Source organism: Mya arenaria, chromosome 14, assembly GCF_026914265.1.
Source record: "Mya arenaria isolate MELC-2E11 chromosome 14, ASM2691426v1".
NCBI lineage: Eukaryota > Metazoa > Mollusca > Bivalvia > Myida > Myidae > Mya > Mya arenaria.
In genome coordinates, this window is record NC_069135.1 from 28680549 (window position 1) to 28699537 (window position 18989).

At 33.0% G+C, this 18989-nt stretch overlaps 3 protein-coding genes across 4 annotated transcripts in view; 2 read left to right on the forward strand and 1 right to left on the reverse strand.

The window, feature by feature from the left end:
• Positions 1-679: 679 nt before the first annotated feature.
• On the forward strand, positions 680-2558 carry LOC128218586 (complement C1q tumor necrosis factor-related protein 8-like). The gene is made up of 2 exons (XM_052926291.1): positions 680-1170; positions 1950-2558. Exons 1-2 carry the CDS (start codon positions 768-770, stop codon positions 2396-2398), a joined length of 852 nt encoding a protein of 283 aa, XP_052782251.1. The 5' UTR covers positions 680-767; the 3' UTR covers positions 2399-2558.
• Positions 2559-2971: 413 nt separating this feature from the next.
• On the reverse strand, positions 2972-12190 carry LOC128216408 (monoacylglycerol lipase abhd6-B-like). Its single transcript, XM_052922967.1, has 9 exons — positions 12055-12190; positions 11296-11426; positions 10784-10943; positions 8844-8960; positions 8192-8324; positions 7651-7817; positions 7390-7444; positions 6809-6909; positions 2972-6210 (listed from the first exon to the last, which is right to left on the reverse strand). The coding sequence occupies exons 2-9, from the start codon at positions 11403-11405 to the stop codon at positions 6046-6048; spliced, it is 1008 nt and encodes a 335-aa protein (XP_052778927.1). The 5' UTR covers positions 11406-11426; positions 12055-12190; the 3' UTR covers positions 2972-6045.
• A 225-nt stretch (positions 12191-12415) lies between these two features.
• LOC128216720 (uncharacterized) overlaps positions 12416-18989 on the forward strand; it is a 34193-nt gene continuing 27619 nt past the window's right edge. The window contains exons 1-2 of one of the 2 annotated variants that reach the window (XM_052923368.1): positions 12416-12598; positions 15852-15942. In XM_052923368.1, coding sequence (XP_052779328.1) covers positions 12547-12598; positions 15852-15942 — 143 coding nt within the window. In that variant the 5' untranslated portion in view covers positions 12416-12546. The remainder of the gene's footprint in view (positions 12599-15851; positions 15943-18989) is intronic. The other variant, XM_052923369.1, reaches the window with a different exon arrangement.

An 18989-nucleotide genomic window follows, 5' to 3' on the forward strand; every position in this document is an offset into this window, starting at 1 on the left:
TCACCTTCGGAGGGGGGGGGGGGGGGGGTTCATCACATACTGTGACAGCTATTGATTTTAATTATCAAAATTAATATTAAGAAAATGACTTAATGCAACAAGCTTATTAAGCTGGTTACCCTTAAAAACCTAATTGGCATTGTGGCCAGATCTTAACATACACATATACAGGTCTGAAACAATGCTTTTGATGGAATGTGACAATATATCAACAAGCAGGGTTCTCCTATTTACATGATCATTTGTGTTTGATGTTGTTTTATAATATGAAACTAAATGTTATGACACTCTCGCAGTGATAAAGAAAGGGCACGTAGGTTTTCATCCACAACTAACTTAAAAGTTTGACTTCTATCTTATCATAAGGTGAACACATTTGAAATGTACTATAAAAGGATGTTTGCAGATAAGGAATGTTGGTTACTATTTAATGTGCTCACACACTCACATTTTTGTTACAACATTGGAGAAAATGTAGTTATTTTTTTAAGAAACACAAAACCAACTGATATATAATTATAGGAACACATTTTTTGAAAATTCAAGCATACAAAAAGCATTTTGTTAACATTATATATAAAACAAACATTTGCAATGTCTAAGCCAATAAAATATATACATGTATGTTAATAGTAAGACAGTCCATATAACAATTTGTTTTAGGATTGTTTCTGCCAGTCTTATCAATACATGTGACAGTCAACTATCTCTCAGTCCATATAAGTCAACAAGACGTGGACTAAATTTCTTCTTCAGTCCCAGACAAGATGAAACCAATGAAGAGTGTATTGTTTGCACTGATAATTAATATTATTGTAAAAAATGCAAGTGCGGAAGGAAATGGAAAAAACATTGATATTGAAGAGTTGGCAAAGCGTGTTCTGGGTCTTGAACATGACAATACAATTCTGAAACAACAAGTTGCAAACTTAGCTGAGAAGGATGAAAAGCTAAACAATGAAATGGAGCTCCTTCGCACTGAAAATGTGATCCTCAAAAATCAGTGTGAAATTGTGAAGAAGGATGTCTTTGATAAAGTTCAGAGTCTTGAAAAAGATGTTGAAATTTTGAAGTTTGCCCAAATGCCTTACACAACTGATGATAAAAATGGTGAATATGTTAATGGCACAGAAAATATGACTTCTCCTGCTGCAATGAATGGGAATACAGGTAAAAACCATGAAGTAAATTATTTTTACTGGCTAGTTCTTCTCATTTTTAGATCCGTCTTTTTGTAGAAGAAAACCCAGAGTTACTGTTATAGCCATGTTGTTCTTGTCCGGGTACAAAATCTTGACCATTACTCAAAACAAGTTATAGTCTTCATTTCTTCACTATTTGTTACCGTTAAAATTGAATGATATGTGTAAATGCAAGCCAACGTAAATACGCGGAAAAATGTCAAACATGTCTCTATCAGTCTTCAAACCAAAGACAAAAAAGTTCTCATTTCTATAATCAATAAGCCATGCCCTTTAAACTATAAAGGCAGCAATAAGGAACAATTTGAATGCAAATATTGTCAACCTCTTTTAATAAGAATTGCTTAAATTAGTGTATTGGACTGATCCAATAATTATTTAAAAACATTAAGTTTATCTTGGTTTGACTGTTCAAATGCTACAAGTGGCAACATGCATATGTTTAGTAAGACCTGTGATTCTGGTTGTAACATTTGACAAGTTAATAGGCCCATGTTTGACAGAGAATAACGGATGAGCATTACATGGCATCACCTTGCAGTGCTTACATTCATGCATTTACCGGTAATATGCAAATGATGTTGACAAGCTAGCAAACTTGATTATCAGTATAGAATGTAGATCAAACTTAAATCAAGAATGATAAGATGCCATTAACTTGCACAATAATAAATAATTGACCAGTGATCATGAACTGGGAAACAGCTTCTATAAAACTTTTGAAAGGCTTAATCAATTTCTTTTTAGGCAGACATATTCGCCAGCTTTCACAGAGACAAGTTGCCTTCTATGCCACAATAACAGTTCACGACATCCAGCATGTTGGAAGCAACCAGGCCATCAAGTTTGACAGCATTCTCACCAATGTTGGCACAGCGTACAATCAGCACTCCGGCTATTTTACTGCCCCAGTACCAGGCATTTACGTCATCCATACAACCATTGCTGGATGGGGCGCACAAAGCAGTGACAAGCATAATTACCTTGACATCTGTGTTAATTCCGTCAAACAAGCCGCACTCTATGGTGTCCCCTTCCAACAGGAGTCACAAACTCTGATTGTCTACCTGAATGCCGGAGACGTTGTTTCCGTTAAAAATGCTATTGTTGATGAAGCCATCCTTGGGAGCCACTATTCTTCATTTGCCGGATTTCTTCTTTATGAAACCGAAACAGAGCCAAGCTTGGGAAAATAATACCAGCACTGACTGCTTCACATCTATTTCAAAAGCTTTGAATGCCTTGTATTTCGATATGGTTTCTTGATTTTAAATTGGAGAGCAGTTCTTGACCACCATTATGAAAAAAATGTCTGTTTGATGCAATTTGATGTATTAAAATAAGAGTGTTAAATAAGAGTGTTTATTTTCATTTACTGCTTCGCAAATGACCCATGATATTCCTTTCTTTAAACATTGTTAGAATCAGGGCATTTCATAAGAACCTTAATTAACGTCCAAGAATTGTGAGTCATTGGTGGTTATATTGACACTTGGGAAGTGTCAAAAAACATATCATATCTCTAATTTCAATTGGTAAAGGTCAAATAAATCAAAACTATTGTACTCATTAGCACCAAGGTCATGTTCTTCCATCAAATCTGTAGGGGGCTAGATGAAAGCTCCAATTTTTTATGGACACATTTTATTTTTAAAAACCTACTGAGGGTGTTTCCTTTTAGCACCCACACAATTCTGTGGTTTTTATCTCGAAATTGAAATAAATCTCTTTGTTAAACTGACGACAAAACTATTGTATGTGGTGTTTTATTTATTTTACAGGAATATAGCAAATATTTATATTTTTTCCACAATTTTAAACATTGACAAAATAGCTGTGTTCATCTGTGAATAGACAACATGAAAGAGTCAGAGTGACAATAATATATATTAATATATGGTGTATTTAAGACACAAAATTGTTTTAAATGGATGATCTTAATAAATTTTGAAGATCGGAGTGAATGAACACATTTTGAAGATCGGAGTGAATGAACAAATTTTGAAGATCGGAGTGAATGAATTCTGAAAATGTTAATAAACTAACATGTTTCAATATAGACATTGAAAATACACTGCACTAACATCCGGAACTTGATTAGAAAATTTATTCTGTTCCATTGTGGGATTTAATCCAACTGTTTTACCAACCTTTCACAATATTTTTAATTATCGTACAACCTTTATAAAAACTGTAATTGTAGATGTAGAAGCAGGCAATCTTTTACTAATTTTAAGCAAACAATCTGTTCACAGAATATATCAGACCTGCGAATATAAACATGCATGTAACACTTCTAAACTATATGAACAGACAACCTGACAATATAAATGTTTCAGTAAAATTGGTATAATGTGCTATGACGACTTGGAACAGATCGTATAAAGCAAAATGCATTTACATTATCTTCAGTCAACACATTTGTAAGACCCAATATTTGGAAACAGGAAAACTCCCATCTCATTAAACATGCTCTTTCATAATACATAATTTTTCATGAGTGTACATGCATCACTTATGCAGTTAGAGTACAGCAGTGACTTTTGATTAAAAAACATGATGTTTGTTAACCCGACACAAATAGTTTTAACAAACACAAAAATAGTTTTGGCGACAACACCAACCACTAAAAAAAAGTAAAGGGAAAAAGCACTAAAACTATAAAATGACTTGGAATAAAATGCTTTATAACATTGAAATCTATTGCACACAATCAACACAGATTACTTATTAAAACATCCTATTTAACATTTATAAATGAACATTAAAAAATTGAAACAAACTATTGGTCAATTGTTCAGAACTTTGTAAAAGTTAACAACATTGTTAACGTTATTGTTGTTAACTTTATTTTTGTTAACTTTCAAATTGTTACTGCTCTGGAAGTTTAATGGATACACATGTGATCTGCTGTTTTTCTAACAAGACTTGAGCCAACTGTTTAAACTGCACTTGTTTATTCAAATATATAAACATATCATGAAATACTTCACAATCTAGTTATTAATCACATGGTTAATTTTAGCAAAGATTTGAACAATTTGCTTTGTGTTTAAAGGACTATTTTGTAAATAAAAACATTTTAAATTCTTAAATTTGATCTTAAAGAGAGTTCTTGAAAAATTAAGTCAGTTATTGTTGCTTATTGATTCAAAATTACGGTAAATTGGGTCAGAAAAAAACCCTGACACATCACAATATTTACTGGCGCTGATTTTCTGATTCACTAGCAATAATTATAAAAAACATACATGTACAAATCATACTGACCTTACTTAAACATACATGTTGTATGTATTGGTAATTCATAAAAGGTCTTCTTTACAATGTTCAATATTCTACACAATATTCTACACAATTAATGCCTAATATTCATGTGTGAACCCCCGGCGTCTGAATCATTGTTTCTCTAAAATGTTGATCAATTTCATTTTGGGTACATATAATGAGATAAACAAAAAACTTCCTTGTATATCAAAAGCCTAAGATATCTTCAGATGTGCCGTTTATCTTATTATATGTACCCAAAATGATAATAATCAACATGTGAGAGACAAACAATGATTTAGACGCCTGTGGTTTTAACTATAGATAATTGGCCTACATTGAAATGTAAAAAAATATAAAGATAATGACATCATTGTTTTAAGACACTATATTTAGACATGACATCATATTTCATTCCTACATATTTTAACGTTAATTAAAGAATTGACATCAATTTACAAAACACACAATATCACAATATGGTAATAGCCCTGAGGTATTTGTCACTGGTATCAACATTATTAAAAATTTAACATAATTATAGAATAATCCTCAACAATTACATAACTATAACCTTGACTTATCATTCATTTCAGGCAAGGAAACACTTTTAATATGTTTCATAATATGAGAAGTAGATCCTTGGTAATTTTAAAACAAATGCTCTTGTAACTATTCACAGGTATGTAAGACAATATATTTACTAAAAGTGACATTCCAAAAGTGGCAGTGCTCCAGCCAGGATTTGAAAAGGGTAGGGTTCTAGGTGAGAAAGGGCACTTTTGACTTCAGTGTCAAAACTATGTATATTTATATATGAATATTTTTATATCAATTCAAAAAATCATTTATACAATATGGGCATTGGTAAGATGGAAATTATGAGATTATGAAGCTATATTTCATACATTACTTTTTCTCTTAACAAACAAGTTACATGCTCAGTAGTGAGGTACACAAAATTCCACATCCTTCTGTATCCAATAAAACTAATTTCAGATAATAAAAACAACCATAAATTCTTCGCTCAATTATGTCAAACAAACAACATTCTGAAATTTTCTTTTTCACTCTTTTCCACTGAAGATCAACTGGTTTCAGGTAAAAGATAAAAGAACTGAATCCAAGCTTATCAACACAACTTGAAGAGCTAATTTGATGAAGTGCCATGAGGCAAGTTTTTGGCACCTAATATTATTCTGAACATAATTACATCAGATTCAATAACTTCCATTTGTCTGGTTTTGAATTATCACAAAATACTTCATTGAAATTATAACTCTTTTGACCACTTTCTTCTACCAGGGGCTCCTGTCATCAAGATTTTAGGAGCAATTTTGTTCCTAGGAAGGTTTTAAAAATGTGCAATACCACAAGCACTTTTGAAAATCTCTCATAGGATTCTTCTTAAAGCAGCTCGCTGGTTCATTAGTCGTACGTTAAAAATGGAAAACTTGGTAGTAAAATTCCACCAATCCCTATTTTCTTGTTCTTATCTCTACAGTAAATTCAACCGCTTCCTGTTTTTTCAGTTCTTATATGAACAGAACACTACACCATATTCCACCACTTCCTGTTATCTGGTTTTTTGCTCTAATCCACTCCTGAATGTCAGTAAGGCCTTGGTCATGGCCCCCGGCCTGTCTGTGCTCATGGAATGTCCACATCGTGGAATGAGATCTACCCGCACACAATTGGGTAACAGTTCTTTCAACACTGCTGCTCCGGATGCATGAATTACCTGGGGTAAAGATGATATAGATTTATGAGAAATATAACCATATCATCTAAAATCCATCAATTTTCCTCTTGATGCTTATGTTACTTAGGGTAAAGACGCTTTCATTAAGTTGACCATATTTAGAGACATGCAAGCACCTTGACACCAGAGACATTTCACCTGCCTACGCTTCTATGTATGGCATTATATATATATACACATACTGATCAACACAATGTCTTATGTTTACACATCAAAATTGAGTTTTAAGAGCTTTCTTACACTAAATGTACATTGCATTTTTAAGGACCTAGATAAAAAAAATCCTAACTCAATGGAATTCTAATATATACATTGACCCATAAAATATAATATGAAACACAAGAATAAAACCTCCACAAAGAAAAAGCATTTTACAATACACCTGCAGCCAGATATACAAGCCTGCAAGTAGCCCTGTATTGGTGAACTATTCACCATTCTTACTCAACATCTTAATTTTACCTAGCAAGCTTGTTGAATTCTTTAAGCAATATTAGTGCAAGATTTCAGACTTGTTGATCAACTTTTTATTTTAATGGCGGAGATTTATTAATTTTTGTTGACTGGTTTCTCTCACCTGGTCTTCCTCCCCCCAAATAATCTGTGTTGGAGCAGTTATTTTAGTGGCACAGTCTCGTAACAAGTGGTGGTTGTCTGGCTGAGCTATCATGTTGAACACTGGAATTGTACAAGCTGCCTGTTTTAACATTTGGCATTTAACACTTGTTTCCAAATTTAATCATTTTAATATACTTCCTAGTGTTTTTGATGCATATGTTCAAGCAAATAAAACAATCATTACAACTGTACAAAAGTAAAAAAAAGTACAAAAGTTGAAAGTTCTTGATCCCTATTCCAGCATAAATCCTGAACTTAAGAACCCCTAAATTTGAAATTAACTTACATTTTACACAAGGGGGAGTATTCAGTATAAGTCCTTTAAAACTAATTAGGTATACATATATAAATAAAGTCAAGAATAGAGGAAATAAAATTAGTTTCAGCTATCTCCTCAATCCTTACCTTACATGTATGATATGTGTGCAATGTATTTTTATAAAATAATGTTTAAACTAAATATAAACTCAATGAAGGGATTGGGGCATTTCCACATGATTGACTATTGATGTATATTAAATATCATGAATGATGACTTACATCTCGCATAAAATGGGTAATAGTTCTTCCTAAAATCCACTACTCCCTGCAGAATCTGAAGAAAAGAAACAAAGTAAAGTAAATTTCCATAAGATGATCAATCTTTACCTACAATTAAATCAACTATTCATAAGCTCAATATGTTCAATGGTGTACAGATTTAACTATTCATTAAGTCTCCAATTTGACATAACATCTACCCTAATGCTTTGTTTTGTTGAGATCATTGAAATTAAAAATCTTAAATTATAAAAAAACTACCTGTTTTGGTACCCAGCTGTTATTGAACTGTACAAAACGCAACATGTCCTGTACTTGGTGTGCGGACTGGGGAAACAGGAGGGTACATTTCTCATGCAGGTTGGTCATGCCCTGCTCCAGGGCAGCATGGATGTCACCCCAGAAGGGGCTCTCTATCGGGGTACGCACTGAAGGTAGAATGGGCTAGTGTAAGGCAAGTGTAAAGGCATACAGTAGTCAGTAAAACTGATTGGATCAAATAATACTGAGATTCTCTCGTTCCCTTTATAATGTTTTACTATCAGGTATAAACAATGGAGTGCATGTTATATTCACCTACAATGTATGTTGCTTTAAATGCAAAAATGATTTTTGACACGTTTGACCGAAAATCACAGTTTTCTATTTTTGGTAACCAACTTCAACATGATGATGCAAATAAATTATTTATTTTATAATAGACCATAATTAATTATCAAAAGTCGCTTAAATACAACAATTTGACACTTGATTTACTGATCATCTGATATACTAAAAATCTTTGACATGCTATTTGACTCACTGGCTGGGCATATGAGTGTGAGGGAGTGTATATGTTCAGGGTATTGAGCTGCATACAAGCCTGCTAGTGCACCACCCATAGACATGCCCACAAGATGGAATGGTTCCTCCTCCAGGCCAAGTCTGCATATGATCTGAAGGAAATGGGTATAAAACATTTATTTGTTAGGTATATTTTCAATGATTTTTGTTTTCTGATAATTCAGACTAGAATTAATTTTTTGAAAGACGTGTATATGAACCCCTTTCATACCTATTTAAATTCACAGCATTATCAGGTAAAAAAATGAGCATATGCACCAAAATAAACACTCACAAAATTATGCGAGCTACAAAATTGAATCATATTTTAATTAAATGAATACTAATTTTCAATACTTGCTGACAGTTTAAATTGCAATCACTAATGTTTTCCTCTATTGTGAATGTGCAAATAGTATACAAAATGAACAAATTATGCACATCTTTAACTTGCCCCCAAATATATACTACACTATTCCCCTTTTATATTACAATCCCATTTTTATTGTCCTCATTATCATTGAAAAGTTTGAAATAGTGATTTAGATTCCCATTTTCATAGAAAATTTTGCCATTAACTTTGGTCAAATTACGAAGTAAGACTTGGCATTGATAAACACTGACAACTCTACCTGATTCATTTTCTTGACAGTGGTTGTATGTGAGATGTCTTCATCTTCTGTGGGCGTGTCACTGTCACCATGACCTGGGAGGTCAACTGCGATCACATGACAGTCATGTGACAGGTTCTGAAACATGAAAAATAATACTTACTTTTCAGATTACTCTATCAGTTTATGTAAAATAATTGCCTAGCAACAATGTCAAATGAAAGACTAAACAAACAATAAACTAGGCTGCTATTCAAAAAACATCTTAAGTCATTTCCTTCGTTAAGTATCCCTCTGGTCATTTGGTACAATAACTTAATAATATCTGAAAGGACTTTAGATATTTTATCAACATCGTGTTATGCACTATATAAACACAAACATTATTAAGGAGGATAATAATTTGGTACTTCAGAAACAAAAATAGAAACAGTAACAAAAAAGTCAAACACCACAGCTGATGAGATATTCAATAAGTGTAAGTTGCTGAACAGAACAAATGTATTGCATCAAACTAATACAAAATACTAGGGATGCAAACGAATATTCGATCAAACGTTTGGTATTCGAATGTCAAAATCGGTGTTCGAATATTCGATGTTTTTTTGTTAAATAAATACATCAATAAACCTTTTGCTTGAAACCCGGATGTTGTGTATAAAGTTTGTTTGTCATGATTTACAACGATTGGCCTATACTGCCAGAGTTGTGAATGTGATGACAATACACTAAACACGTGTCATATGTCATTTAGGGACATATCGTCGGGTACTGTAAAAACTCCCCGCAATTTAACAATATCTGCCTATAAGACAAGTGACACCAAAAATCAATTATTTTCGGTAAATGCCTTTTCCAATTAAGGAATAAACTAGTTCCCGAGTTGGTTTGTTTTTTCTATAAGTTTATTTAGTGCAGGCCAATCCCAGAACTAGGCTGCTCGTTCTTCGGAAAGACCCTCCATTGGCGTATAACGTCATTTGACCAGAAGTCCATCTAAGTTCACGTTGTTTACAATTATGAAGGCACATGCATATAAATGAAAAGATTTAGTTTTTTACTTTACTTACTTTCATAATGTTTTACTTTTTGTCTTTCTGAAATGAGGAATTTCATAGGCTCATTTGGTAAAATTCAGGGTCCGCCGCGCGTATTGGTTACGACAAAGTATGGCTTATATGCCACGGCTATTACTTTAGCGAATACTATAAAAGTGTACTACAACTTTTAAAAGATGTATTTTGGTAATCGAATATTCGAATATTGGTTCGAAAGAATTACCGAATATTCGAATATCAATTTTGCCATTCGTTTGCATCTCTACAAAATACCCAAATGATGTTTTGACAGGGAGCAAGGTGACCTTGACAGCACAATAATGCAGTCCTGTACAAATGAAGCTGATCCCCTAGGGCAAAATTATCTTTGTGCATGGTAAATAGATTTGCTTTTTGTCATAATGATCACTCGGACCATGTGTGATGTTGTTTCCATTCTTAACTTAAACAAAAATATATTGTTAATAAAACTAAAAAGGAAGTATTAAGTATTACATAAGTATCAGTCTCTATTGAATCTATAAAATAAATTAATTATTCCACAATCAGATGACACCAAAATATTTCAAGATTACTAAAACTACAAACATAGAATAGTAAATCAATTTGAGTCTTCAGTAATTTAACAAGCTTTCCCTGTTCTTCATGTAAGAGTAAAAAACTAGTTAGTCATATGTAAAAGTAAAAACACATGTTTGTTTCAGCTGGATTCCTTTATTTGCTTGTTTCTGAAGGTCACATCAAACGATTGGATGTCCAGCGGTTGAAATTAAAATTTGCAGCGTCTTCTAATATTACTATTTACTAATTTATATACCGATAACTGCTTTTTTTAAACATCCGGTGCATTTAACTCTTGTCATGTGTTGATAGTACTGGGCTTTAGCTATATTTCTTAAATACCTTAGCTAGGGGAGACCACATAAACTTGCAGGCTGTGAATCCATGAAGCAGTATCATCGAGGGCTGGCCCTTTCTTCTTTTCCCTTTTTCACCATAGCAGATTGTCATGTCGTCGATGTTTACATATTTCAGCTTGAGACCACTCAACCACACTGATATTCTGTATAATAAAATAAAGTCTTACAGCACCAAGTTGCCAATAACAATATTCAATACTAGTGTGCAGCATATTTGAATAATGTAATAAATATGCATGCTACTTTCAGAACAGTTCTGTTCCGCCTACTTGTTACTGTTCTGATATAGAAGTATAGTTAATGTCTAGAAAAAAGGAAAAACTCTCTAGCATGGTTCAAAAAGAAAAGATATTAATGTTTAGACAAGTAAAAAAGAAATGAATAAGCTTTGTATTGCATAAATAGTAATAAATAGATTTCAACAGTTGTGTCATATTTGTGTTCTGGTAAATTATTTTAAACTAAGATACATATGAGCATGTTATTGATCTATACCTGAAATACAGATGAATAAAGATGACTGGATGTACCATGTACATGTAGAGAAAAGCGCCTAGTCCAGCTAGAAAAAGATATGTTAGAGCCATCATTCCGATCATTGTCATCTACTGGATGTTTTTTAGCACCTGGAACATAAGATAGTTCAAGAACATATCAGTCATGTGAATTTTTTCATTCAAAACATTCTTCGAAATGAGCACCGACATATAAGCTGTTGAAATCTGTCTACCGGTAATACAAGTCATTCTAAAATGCTGTCCAGCCATTAAAAAATAAGCCTGGACGGCATTTTAGAATGACTACCGGTAATACATATACTTAAAAATGTATAAAAATCAGTTGAATGCAAGTTGCAACCTATGCATCTGATGATTTTCGGGTATAAATGCTGTAACATTTTGAAAACGTGTTCAATTATTTCAAGACCCCTACTATATATCATTATGACAAAGCCTCTCAACACTAATGAAAGCAGAATAAATGCATGGGCCATTGTTCATAATTATGACTTTATGGAACTAAATGAAAACATACTGTTCCTTCGAACACTTTCCATTTTGTAATTGTCACTATGTTTACGTTTCCGCTCTCACAAATTGAGTCTTCAAACATAAATATGAAGCCACACCATACAGTAATTCTAAAATCGTTACCAATATTAACCCCTCAGAGTATAACCACTTTCTACTTTAAATAATACTTGTTATTGAACGAAATAAGAAAATGCACCACGAAATGGTTTAAAATACTTACAGCAATGTTATCTTAGAATTAATTCAAGAACAAATGGAATACACCGTTACAATCTAAATACGATGAAGACAGGGAACTGTCAAATGTCAAAATAAACATCAGACCATAATTTTAACAGACTGGTATAGATAGCAGTGGAAATTGGTAATGAATTAATAAAAAGAAAGTAACCAGTCATGTTAACCGGTGAAAACGTCACCGAATTGGTCCGGGATTTTATGTCCAGGATGAATAAAATTGTGACACCGTTTTCACGCCCTGGTAGCAGTACACTCAAAATATTGACCAATCAGAAAAGGCCAAGTAAAACCGGGGTTGTCGTACCTGTTTTGTTTTGATTGGCTTACATATTCAGCGTGGTTCGCTTTGATTGGACAAATCTACTACACTGGGAATTCCCGATCTGCCAAACGTCAGTGTGAGGAGAGTTGTCCCGAATTTTTAGATATTTCTTCGAACAGTTCTTGACAGCTCTTAGGAGTTGATGGAAATATGAAGAAAACACTATTCATTCTAGCAGTTTTAGGAGTTTTGTGCGTTACCGGTGAGTACTTGCACGTTTACAGAGAGCTTGGCATGTTGGTAAACCGGTTCAAGATCAAGTTTCCATCCAACAATATTTCCTTTTTTGGCAGAATTTGATAATATTTACGATTTTGACATTCATGTGTTTAATCATTATGACATTGGTAAGTCCATTAAATGGATGCTTGTTTTCAAGCATGTCATTTCATTTAGGAAAACAAAAGTCAAAATCATGACAGAGTAAAAAATGCTGATTTTGCCTGATATTCCCTTAACATTATTAATTTCAGATTCTCTATTCCTGGTATGCTTATACTACTTTAACTTTACACATTTGTTTACCAAGTAAGCATTTACAGTTTATGGCATTGTCATTGTAAATTTATGAATATGATACGCATGAATTCACTAATTCAGATTGTCCTTTCTATTTTGGGGAAGGAGGGGTGGGGGGCCTGTCAAAAGTTGTGCTCCTCTTATGCCTAACCTAGACTGGCTAGAGCCACCCATGTTCTAGGGGTCACGGACACTACAGACCATGGACATTACGGACCAGACATTACGGATCAGATTTAGGGACACTACGGATCAGATTTAGGGACACTACGGAATGTCCATGGTCCGTAGTGTCCGTGACCCACATGTATCATTTGGACTGCTAATTACTTTGTGATGGTAAATCAGTGTTGCTTATACCAAAAAATTGCAAGATTTGAAATGTTGTTACCACTTTCATCATTTTCAATGGCGATCACAAGCAGGAACACTAGTACCATCCTTCCTAGCATAGATCTCTTGCAGCTTGTCAATAATTTTATTAAGGCAAACTTAGAATGAAGGTTTTATTCCAAAATAAAATGAAAACAAAAATGACTTCCATGCTTGACCTGCATAAGAGATTGTTCATGAACTGTTATTATTTAAAAAAAAAATGATGCATAAAGAAGACACTGCATTGATGCCATGATCAGGTTGCTTAGGCGTGTATGATACAAATCTTATAAGGTTTCCACCTGTTTAACTGTTCACTGAATCTGTGGCTGTTACATGTTGCATATAGGTGGCAAGTATGCATACTCTCAGCCAACTGATGTACTATTGTGCCAAACTGGTTTTTTAAGGTGAGCTTGATTGTTTATGACACTCAACTTACTGCTGGAATTATCAACTGTATCATACATTAGTGTATAGATTCTTGATAAAACTGATTAATCCTAAATCTTATTCATTATTGAATAATTTATGAACATGCAGTTCATTTTCATGATACTGTTTACTAATTAAGTCTGTTTTGTGTATGATAAAACAGACATATATCATATAATATTAATGATGTGCTATGTTTTTTGTTTCTTTGGGGGCACATACAATTTTTGATAAAATGCAAGTTGAATATCCCCTACCCCCAGAAGGAGGGGAGGTAAAAAACCCATTAGGCAACAGCCATGCATAAAATCAGGTTACCCAGTGATAACAGAAACTATCACTCCTTCATTTATCCTAAATATTGTAAATTTTCATTATAACATACGGCCATACCAAATGTTAAGTGTCTGTTAACCCTTTAGCACATAGACAAGTGGCCAGATTACACCTCCCAGTCAATAGCCATCTTACTGATAAGCAGTCCTTATCTGCATAGATACTTTTCTGGATATTTGAAAATGAGAAAATGAATACAGCAGTATGACCTTAAAATCAATGTTACTCCAAATAATTGTGTCCAAATCTTTTTTATGTGAATTCATTTTTTATAGATAATTAAATTATCTAATAAATGGTGTAAATGATGAAATATTAAATTATTTTATTTCAGCTGTGAATGTATTTTCAAGATGGATTTGTAACATTTCTTTGAAATGTCATAATTGCATTAAATCAAAGGGTAATAAAATGCTGGGATCGATCTAATTTTTATTACCCCTATCATAAAAAAGACCCATCTGGATTAAAAAGCCGACAATTTATGTTCTTGTGTATTAAGACACAGAAATATGTCAGGAATATCCGGTGTCATCCAGCTGAGAGATCCAGTCCAAGGGCTCTGTTTAACTTTATTACCCCCTCATAAAATTGTTTACAAAAAAGAAAGCCGATAAATGATTTTCCGGTATGAATAAAAAGATCTAGATCAAACAAAACGCTTGCACATGACCTATTTTACAGCCAAAACTATGATGGACATTATATAAGCTTCACAGAAAATTTACCCATCATTTTCTCATTTACTAATTGTTTCTTTTGTTTGTAAACAAAATATTACCTTTAAGTAAATATAATCTCAATTGATTTAAATGGTACAGTAAACTGAACTGACGTAATATATTTAATGATTTACGCATCAATGAATTTGGGGGAAATTCCATACAGTACTTAGCTCGTGGTCTCATTACGTCACAATGGGATATCACACCTGCGATTGGGAGTATAAACACCTTCTCAATTTAGCAGACGATATTTTCAAGGGAAAATCAATACACAAAAGGTTAAACTTTAATTTTATAAACATCCGGGATATTGTTTACAAAAAGAAAGATGCAACATTGAAATATTGAAATGACCCTATTGAAATATGCGGGCCATGCGTTTACATCCAGTAATGGATACGGTCGGCCAAATGCGTATACATCTGGTAATGAGCTATGTCGGCCTATCTCGTATACATGCGCTAAAGGGTTAAGGGATTTGTTTGGGTCAAACAGATCGAAAAAACAAACTATTTTTATATGATCAATGATCTTGCTGAATATTTTTAATTTTGTTTTACCTACATACCTACTACAGAACACAGGTGTTAACAACATCGCCATGCTTCATATTTTGTAATAGTGTTGTTTTGCATATGATATCAGAAAATGATTCATTCTGCTGTGAATCCCATAATCAACACACTTAAATATAAGTTTTATTTGCACTTAATTTGCAGTGGAAATCTGACAATTGAGAATGTTCCAGAATAAACTAAGGAGGCTCTGGTGTCTATACTCTACATTAGAATCATTTAGTAATGGGGGGAGGGGGGTTCTCTGGTTGTTTTTTTTCAGAATAGCTAGATGGGTTTTCGTCCAAGAGTTGATGCTTAACAGAAAAACAATTTGATATGGCCTTATGTTCAAATAATCTTAATGTTACTGCATGTTATCCATTGATTGGATGCAGAAATTGTCATACATTCACAATGTGAACCCATATTTCATACAAAATACAAATTATTTTAGCAACTGTTGCTCATCAGAACCTTGATTCTAATAATCAATATTCTGTATTTTCAGCAGTGCGGGCGGAGGAAGATGACGCTACTGTGGAATTGGACATGGGAAAAAGTCGTGATGGGTCCAGAACAGACGATGAAGTTGTTGGAAGGTGTGTTTCAAATCCAGTTGTTCTTTTCTTGCGATATTGAATGCCCTAATTAAACTTGCCATTCACATAAAGCATTACATATGGTTTAATAATCATTGGTTATTCAGCAATGGCCAATGCAGTTCAAATTCAATTACATGTCGTTCAAATGAGTTCATGTGAAAATACAAAAAGGAGACAGAGATCTAATTATGAGTTCCACAGGACATCCTCCAGACTTTGCTGCCAGTCAATGTTTGTTGATAGTCATCATCACAATTGTTTACATGACAATACAGAACATGCCAGATGTGTGTTCTGAACAACTCACAAGGGTTTCTTTCATGTAAGGCTTCATGCTTCTTTCCGTGTTGATTCCTGGTATACAGATTCCAAACACCACCTGTTTGATTCCCCGTTCTATTACCAATGTCTTTAAGTGAATGGCTGTTTGATCTGTCTTTTTTAAAGTTTAAAGTTTCAACATTTTTCAAGAAAAAACACCTTTACTTTTGTCATTAAGGTCTATATTTCTCCGTAACATTTTGTCTCAATACACAATTGGCCTCATATTCTAGTAAAAGGTAAAAGAATGTAGATTCAACCAGTTACTTCTTTTTCTAGTCGTTTACATTATCCTATAATATCAGAGAGTAAATCTTTTGCTTGTACTTGTTGTTAACATGTTTTTTGTAATCAGCATTTCGTTTATACTTGCGTTTTGCCAAATATTCTGCATTCTGTGTATTTTTCACCTACCTTTTACTTGTTGATTGATATAATAACATCAATTGTGTTATTATCTTCATAGAAAAAATGCCAGAAAAAATGTATTCCAGATTAATTATATTTTCTAAGCATGGTGCTGTAGATAGTCTCTCTTCACAGTAAAAACATTCAAGTGAGCCTCTGTCTTATAGTTTAGTTAAAAACCATTGCAGGATTGGTTTTATGACCCAATCATTCATTGAATTCAATAGAATTGCTGTTGCTATTTTTTGCATTTATCTTTTAATGATTTTAAGACAATATCTTGTGTTCAATGTGTTAATTCAAAATAAGAAAACTTCTGTCTATATGTTTGATGTTTCTTGGTGCATCTGTTAGATTTGATTTTCGTAAAATCAATTAACAGAAAAATCCCTGAACACACAAATGCAAGCACCCGATATATGCTGCCTTTTACTACTGACTATTTAACAATTAGACATTGATGGAAAAAAAGATGGACTGAAATATACTGTATAAATCTATTTTTAGTGCAATATAATTCATTAAACGTTAAATTAATGAGCAGCAAAATTTGAAAAGACCTTGATTGTCATTGGCCCACACAAGTATGCAAACAGCGAACTATAATACTAATATATGCACCGTTTACTAGTCTTCAGTACTAATAACACAGGACTCTCCTCAAGGTATTGTTAATGCAGTGATTGGTCTCGCTGCCAAGTTTATGCTAGGAGTTTATTTTTGCAGCCACAGAGTTTCATTTCTCTGCTAGAATTTGTATTTTTTTACCAGAAAATAAATCAGGTGATTATAAAACATGTTCATGAAGCCTTGAGATGGTTGCGCATGTTTAGATGGTCTTGTGTTGTTGTGGTTAGAAAAACAATCTTAGAAGTACTGTTCATGACTGCCTTTGTATTGTCAACAAACATTTGGTCCAGATTACCACAAGCCAAGACCAGCACTGAAGTTGAATGTCTGTTAGGCTTGTTTTTGCTACTGAGCTTGTTTCTGCAGCTTTTTGCATAAATATTGTTCAAAAAAGAATTGCACCCAAATTGGGCTTACTATAATTTCCAAAGATGTATTATGGCATCGACATACTATGCCATAAAGGTTTTGAATTATAACTATTAAGAATGATTATAAACATATATAACATCATGGTTTTAAATATTTCACATCATCACATGTGATTATTTCTGATGTTACTGGTATTTTTCAACTTAAAATTAAAGGTTTATATTTCCTCTCCAGTAAAACACATATATACAATACCAATAATTGGCATCACTTTGCATTTTATTGCCAGGTAAAAATACTCAGGAAGAATTGAGTCAGCATATTCTTATAAACCATTGTTTTATCTGCATGAAATAATACATGATTATACACTTCCTCTTTTCTTGTGTATTCTAAGCATTCTAAGTATAATCTGATATTTCAATGGCTTCCAGTTTCGAAAGCACTTAAGATTAGAATTGGGAATAATTGATGCCAGTGCTATAAATGTAAGATATTGCAAGTTGTATCATATGGCCTAAAAAAATACATTTGGTTTGGGTAACCTGTCCCTACCTACGAAATAGGTGCAGACCCTACCATTTTTATAGTCAGTTGTTAAATAAATATGAATATTTTTATTTTTTAAGTGTGTTCTAATATGTTGTTTAAAACCTTTACAGCTTCATAATTATTGAAGTCTTCTTTAACACCATCCTCCAATGATGACATTAACATTTTTACATTAAACTCTAATAAAATAAATCCTACCCACCATTCCTGTTTTTGAAAAGGATGCAACCCTTCTCAAACTAAATTGGTTTTGCCTTAATACCCTGAAATTGGCTTTTGCAAAATTATTCTAGAGCAGAGTATGTTATTACTAAGCTTGTGAGTATGATCAAAATTAAACCCAGTTATCTAAAGGAAAATGACTACTGAACAAGAGAATTGGATTCTATTATTTTCTGTATTAATTTATATGTTTGCAATGTTATGTATCAATGAATGTTTTGTAAAGCATTTATTAAACACTGTATCAAGAGAAAAGAAACTTCTAAGGGGCTTGCAATCAAATCCTATAAAGTTGAAAACCCATCATTTATCCCGAAATAAATTTAGTATCTATTCTTATTGCAAGAAAACTCATTAAAGATGCAGAACAAATAAAACCTCCATTGAACATATTACCAGGAAGCATTATTTCAAACATCAACACTTTGGAAAGAGAGCTCATAGGTTTTAATTTGTACCTTGAATAATGTTTGAGGCCAGTATTCAATATAATTCTTATCATTTGGCAGTATTCAAAATAATCCTTAGATAATATAGAA